Genomic DNA, 6,000 nt, shown 5'->3' on the forward strand with positions numbered 1-6,000 from the left:
GGACAGCCTGCGTGATTCTGAAAAAAATATAAAGTGTGAAGGTTACTAGCATTATTGGGGATGATGCCTAAGTCGATGATATATACAAGTCTTCCCAATTTTGAGACGTATCAAGTTTTCATTCCTAAATTGACGGCAAATATTTTAGGGCTCAAATTGAATTCATGAGTTGTTGCGATAAGAAGATTTTTTTCATTTGTAATATAACACGTGTTACAAGTTTTTGTAGTAATATTGTACATAAACAGTTGTCCACCAAACCCTGAAAATTAAGTCTTACCAATAAATATTGAAAGCGAAATTCGAATCTCTTAACTTAAATCTTGATAACAAAGAACTATTAGAATCACAATGTCACATATCTCGTGCATTGAAACATGACCGATTGACCCTAGACCTTGGACGCTAAACCTAGGCTAAGAGCCCTAAACTTGCATCTCAAACCCTTAACCCTAGGCCTCAAGCCTATAACACTAAGCTCTAAGCACTTGCTCCAAACTTAGATCATAACCCATGAACCTAAATCATTAGCCCTAGAATCATGTCCTAATGCTTGAATCTTTTGACCTTTAGCACCGAATCATAGACATTTTTATAGGAAGTGAATGAATTTCTAGCAGTTTGACCAAAAAAAATAATTTGAATTCTGAGTTGACTTTAAAAAAATACAAATACAAGGAAGACTTATACCTCTACTTGAGAAGTACCTTCACCCACACGCACAACAAAAGTCTTTACTTTTACCTGAAAAATCTCTACTTACTTTCGCTATTTTCCTTACACTCCATAGATTTGGGTATCATTATAACAAAGAAAAAAAAAAGCAAATAATTATTGGGTGTATATATCTTATGAAAACTGAACAACAAAGTAAATTAATGTGTTTGCCCATCATATAGGTATTCCATCAATCACCTACAATCTTGGCCTCCCATCCTCTTTATTAGTCGTTGATTATTCGAACATAACTATTTTAAATAGAATTATTTTATTTTATTTAATAACTACTTTACACGAGATTTGAACTCAAAATTTCCTCTAATGAAGTCTAAAACTAGGCACGACTAAATCAAGTAGTCATTAACTTGATTATGACTACCTATATCTTGTAGCATTCCATCAACTACCCCAAAGTCTATGGCCTTTAGTCGACTCAAAGAACAAGAAGATATTATATAATGGCCACATAAGGAAAAGAAAAAGCTATGCAATGTCTATTTTAAACTTGTCTTTTTTTTTTCCTTTCTCTTTTCTCCTTTTCTCCGAAGACAAAAACATAGAGAAAATTATTGCCCAAAGGTCGACGGCACTATTGTTAGCAATACGAAGGTTGTTTTTTGTTTTGTTTTGTTGGTCTGAAGTTGATTGTTTTATGTGACTCAAACAAAATCTAAATTAAATTAAATTATTTTTAATAAATATTGACCCTTTCCTAGTCTTATCGTTTTTAGCTATATGTCGTTACGCCTTTGATTTAGCCAAGATTTCCAATATTGGATGATTGAAACCTATTTTGTTATTATTGACTCCTCGTTTTCATAATTCCACTGGATTGATTGCGTTTCTAGAATTACATACCAATTTTTTTTTTATAAATATAAATAGCCATAAATAAATAAATAAATAATGCACATTACATTGTCTTCGACATATAAAATGTCATTATCAAAAAAAAGAAGAAAAGTCATTTTCAGAAAATATGGTAACTCATAGTCAAATTGTAACAAAATTAAAATAATAAAAAAAGATTTGGGATTCCAAATTAGGTCAAGCTTGTGATAGATTTTGATTAAATTAACCCTAAATTTAAATAAATAATTAAAAATTAATTATTTGAATTCAATGTAAGGCTGCGTAGTGCATATATTTTTCCATTGAGATACGTAATTGCTTACTTTGATTTTGATTTTGATTCTTTTATCTGGTAGGACCCCAGTTATCAATCAAAGCCCCACTTTTTTTTTTATCTTTTTATTTTTTCCTAATTTATTCACAAAGGGTGGTGACTGGTGAGTGAGAATGAATTCACAAATTTATTCATCCCAAGATGCCTAGATGAGAATCACCACACCACACCACACCACACTGCTTATCTTATCATTTGACTTTGTTTTCCCCACATCTTGAAAAGGAAACACACGACCACACATCACGTGCCCCTCACGTTCCTCCAAATACACCCTCTTATTTTCAATTACTTTTCCAAAATGTCTAGAACATGTTATATTTCTAAGGTCAGTTGTCTATGTTCGTGTGAGTAATTTTCCGATTGTAAAATGCATGACAATATAACACATAAGATAAAGTCGTTTGAAGATATTACTCGAAACGGATCAGATCGAATCCATGACCTCATTGAGCTATATAGAACTAGACTTGACATTACTACCATTTTTTTATTGTAATGTTGTAAAATCTACTGTGCCGGCGAAGGACGATTTGTACCAAATTTACCCAAAAACCCAATTGCCTTGCATTGCCAGATTCAGCACAAACCTCATTCATTTCCCTTCACTGCTTCACCTTCCAAACTAAGCCAGGCCACCTTCAAACCACCAACCTTTCTTCTTCTTTACCCCTACCCTAAAATTCCTAGGTAAAAATATCAAAAAAATAAAATAGTAAAATAATAAGGGGCATTTGTGATTGCGTTGATATATATAATTGTACCCATTTGAAAGCGACCAAAGAGAGGTGCATAGTAACGTGCGTAGGACACGCCTCGCCCAACTACCACCCCACCAGGCGTCGGGAATCCCAACAGTTTTTATTGTTGTGCCCCATTGTCCACGATATTTCTGCTAATACGTCGTCGTCTCGATTACGCAACAAATATATTGCCAATAGTTATAGTAATTGTTGGGAAATAGAGAGAGAGAGAGAGAGAGAGAGAGAGACTGCCAGTGCTGCAGTGATGTTGCCACCAGACTTGGACCTTTTCGTCCTTTTCCCTGATTTTTATTTTTATTTTTTTATTTATATTTTAACTTTTTCAGAAATTGTGGCCGTTTGCAGGCAGCGATGAGTGCTGCTGCTGAGCCACAGCAACATTTGCGCGCGCGCGTCCGACGTGTCAGCTTTTGCCCCACACCTGTCGCTTTCTCTCTCTTTCGTTGACCCCACGCTTCTAAGCTCACGCGTGTACGCAACGCTCCACCGTTCGTGTTACCTAGTTGGTCTATAAAGAGAGACTAGCAACAGCAGCAAGCAGCAGAGGTGTAGATGCGCCATGGGACCCACCCCCAGCAAAACAAATACATATCACGTCGCCCGTCATCGGTCCCCACCATTATATTATAAATACGTACACACACACACATCCGCCTTTCAGCCTTAAACTCTGAACAACCCCCGCTAACCTGCGCTGCTCCCGTACTAACATGCGCCGCGTTATCCATTTTTCTATCTTGAACTCATTTTAGCAACCAAAAAAAAAAAAAAAGGCTAATTTAATTAGAGACCAATTTATCAACACAAAAAAGCCAAATAATGGGCTAATCTAATTAGCATTACAAGGGCATTGTAATTCATGTGGTTACGAACAGTTATTTTTTATATCGAAGATTCGGTGTTCGAATTCACCCTATTCCTTTCCCGTTCCTCTTTAATTGGCAATTGATATACACTAATTGAATTCCAACTGCAGCAACTTTGCCTTAATGCAAGCATTTGAAACACACATCATGAACCCAAAAGGCATAATTAAAAAAGAAATTAGTTACTTACAAGAAAAGGAAAATTTAAAAAAAAGAAAGAAATTTAGACAAAATTGGGATGAAACAAATTTCTATTCATGAAAATTCCTGTTTTTCTTATCATTTTTTTTTTTGGTTGGTGAAAATTGATCTAAGCCATGTTCACATGCACACTAGCGTTCTTGGTGGATTTACAGATGGGGCAAGTGTGGAGCGATGATCCGCATACCGTACACAAGCAAAGGTGCCTACACGGCAAAAGCAAAACGCAGGCCTCTTCCTTCCCGCAATTCCTGCACCACCTACTTGTACTCGACCCGCATCGCCCGCTTGCACCTTCCTCCCCGCGGTGACCCTCAGTAGTACTAGTAGTACCCTTCACCGTGCGCCACCCGTCTAAACCCACGACGCCGTCGTTTTGACCCTCGTCTCCGCCGCAGCTTCCGCAGCACGACTGAGCGTCGTCCATGAGAGCGGCGGCGTCATTTTGGTGTTCTTCCTTGACCTGATGATGAGCCAGGACCTGTTCTAGGTTGGTGCGGAGAGCATTGGCGGTGGCCTCGTTGGTCTGAGCCAGGTCGCGCCATATTTGATTCTCTAGGCACAGAGACTTGACCTTCTCTTCCAGAGCCCAATTCAGTTTCCCGATTTTCTCAATCTCTTCCTCTTTGGCTCTGAGCCTCTTCGCCATCCCAACCTCTATGGCCTCCATTATTTTCCTTGCTTGCCTCTTTCTCTTCTCCTCGACCTCCAATCTCACCTTTTCCATCTACAAATTCCCAAAACAAGAAAAACCCAAATCAATAAAATGAAAAATGAAAATACCCATCAAGAAAAAAAAGACACCAAATCGCATAGTTTTCGTTGCTCTGTATTTGGTACTTACATGTTGAGAAATGAGACGGTCGATGTCGAATTGCTCTTGCTGTATGCGCAGAGAAATGTCCTCGCCGAGAAAAGAGAAAGGCCCGCATGAGTTCTTGTAATTAGCCGGAGCAGTTGGGTATGAGAAGGGAGGACTGATGTTGTTGTTAATGGAGTCTCTGGACCGCTTTCTTGGTAGACTAATCGGGACGTTGTAGGTGAGGCCGCTATCGGATTTCATGGCTGCGGTTGTTGAGGTCTTCGGAGGCATTATCGAATCCGTGATCACAGAGTTGTAGGTCGGCAGCAGAGCCTCTGTAGCCACCCCTCCAGTTGATAATGGCACCCCGTACCCAATCTGGGCACTGTACAGACTTGTGTTTCCTTGTATTGGGTTCATCATTTCCCTGTAAAAATCGCACCAACCCCATCAATTTAATGCACCAAAACACGAATCTCAGCAAACCCATATGCCCATATCCAGAGATAAATATGAAGAAGACGAGTCATACCTGTTGGGTATGAGCTGGGAAGGGAAGAGATTGAGATGCCGAGCTTCAACAGCCATGGATTGATTGATGATGAGCAAAAGGAAGGAAAGCAGAGCAGAGCAGGCGTTTTTCTTTTTTGTTCTGCTTTTCTTTCTGTGTAGCGTTTTGTGGGCTCTCTATTTCTCTGTCTCGGTTGATGCCTATGAAATTTGCAGTGTCAATATGTGTATATATGCGTTATAGTTTGGTAGTGGTTCTTGTTTGGGCTTGGTTTTATTGGTTTTTGGTGCTTTTTAAGAGAAGGGAAGATAGGAAGGAGAGAGAGAGAGAGAGAGAGAACAAGTGTGAGGAGGAAATGAACAAAAGGGCATGCAGTAGAGGTGGCAAGACTGATGGTGGGGTTTATTTAGGGTTTGGTTTGGTTTAGAGAGAGAATAATTATTAAAAAAAAAGTTTAGAGAGAGAGAGTAAAGATAAAAGGTAGAGAGAAAAGAGAGAAAGAGATGGAGTTTTGACCGTTTTGTCTATTCTGGGATGCGGTTACCAGAAAGACCCTTCCGTATTTTACTTGTTTTACTTGACTCATAATTTGTAACCAAAACCGTAACAGATATCCGGTCAGTCCGTAATTCCAACAATTCCCCAGGGGCATATCCGTAACACGAGCGCGGAGTCGTTTACCGTATCAGTTTTTTCCTTTGTTCCCTGGAAAATTATTTATTTACTATTTACTTCGATTAATTAAACGAAAAGAAAAAAAAAGGAGGAGAGAGAAAGAGAGTGATGAAGACTGACATTGTGGGCATCTGCCACGCAGCAGTTTGCCGACTGGGGCCTGCCAGGGGCCGCCACGTAGGCACGGCTACAATCCAAACGCCAAATCACCCCTACGGAGGGCTTTTCTAATAAATTCAGTGAATTCGCAACAGCAACTGCTGCTGCTGCTGCTG

The 6,000-nt window shown here is 39.1% G+C and overlaps 1 protein-coding gene across 1 annotated transcript; it reads right to left on the reverse strand.

The window, feature by feature from the left end:
- LOC18778267 (probable BOI-related E3 ubiquitin-protein ligase 3) lies at positions 3,719-5,487 on the reverse strand. Its single transcript, XM_007211438.2, has 3 exons — positions 5,072-5,487; positions 4,582-4,966; positions 3,719-4,464 (listed from the first exon to the last, which is right to left on the reverse strand). Exons 1-3 carry the CDS (start codon positions 5,125-5,127, stop codon positions 3,847-3,849), a joined length of 1,059 nt encoding a protein of 352 aa, XP_007211500.1. The 5' UTR covers positions 5,128-5,487; the 3' UTR covers positions 3,719-3,846.

This window comes from Prunus persica, chromosome G4 (genome assembly GCF_000346465.2).
Source record: "Prunus persica cultivar Lovell chromosome G4, Prunus_persica_NCBIv2, whole genome shotgun sequence".
Classification (NCBI taxonomy): domain Eukaryota; kingdom Viridiplantae; phylum Streptophyta; class Magnoliopsida; order Rosales; family Rosaceae; genus Prunus; species Prunus persica.

Coding starts and splice junctions, on each gene's coding strand:
- LOC18778267 (XM_007211438.2), bottom strand. CDS start 5,127: ATGGCTGTTGAAGCTCGGCATCTCAATCTCTTCCCTTCCCAGCTCATA. Junction 4,967..5,071: donor TCCCAGCTCATACCCAACAG/GTATGACTCGTC, acceptor CGATTTTTACAG/GGAAATGATGAACCCAATAC. Junction 4,465..4,581: donor ACCGTCTCATTTCTCAACAT/GTAAGTACCAAA, acceptor GGGAATTTGTAG/ATGGAAAAGGTGAGATTGGA.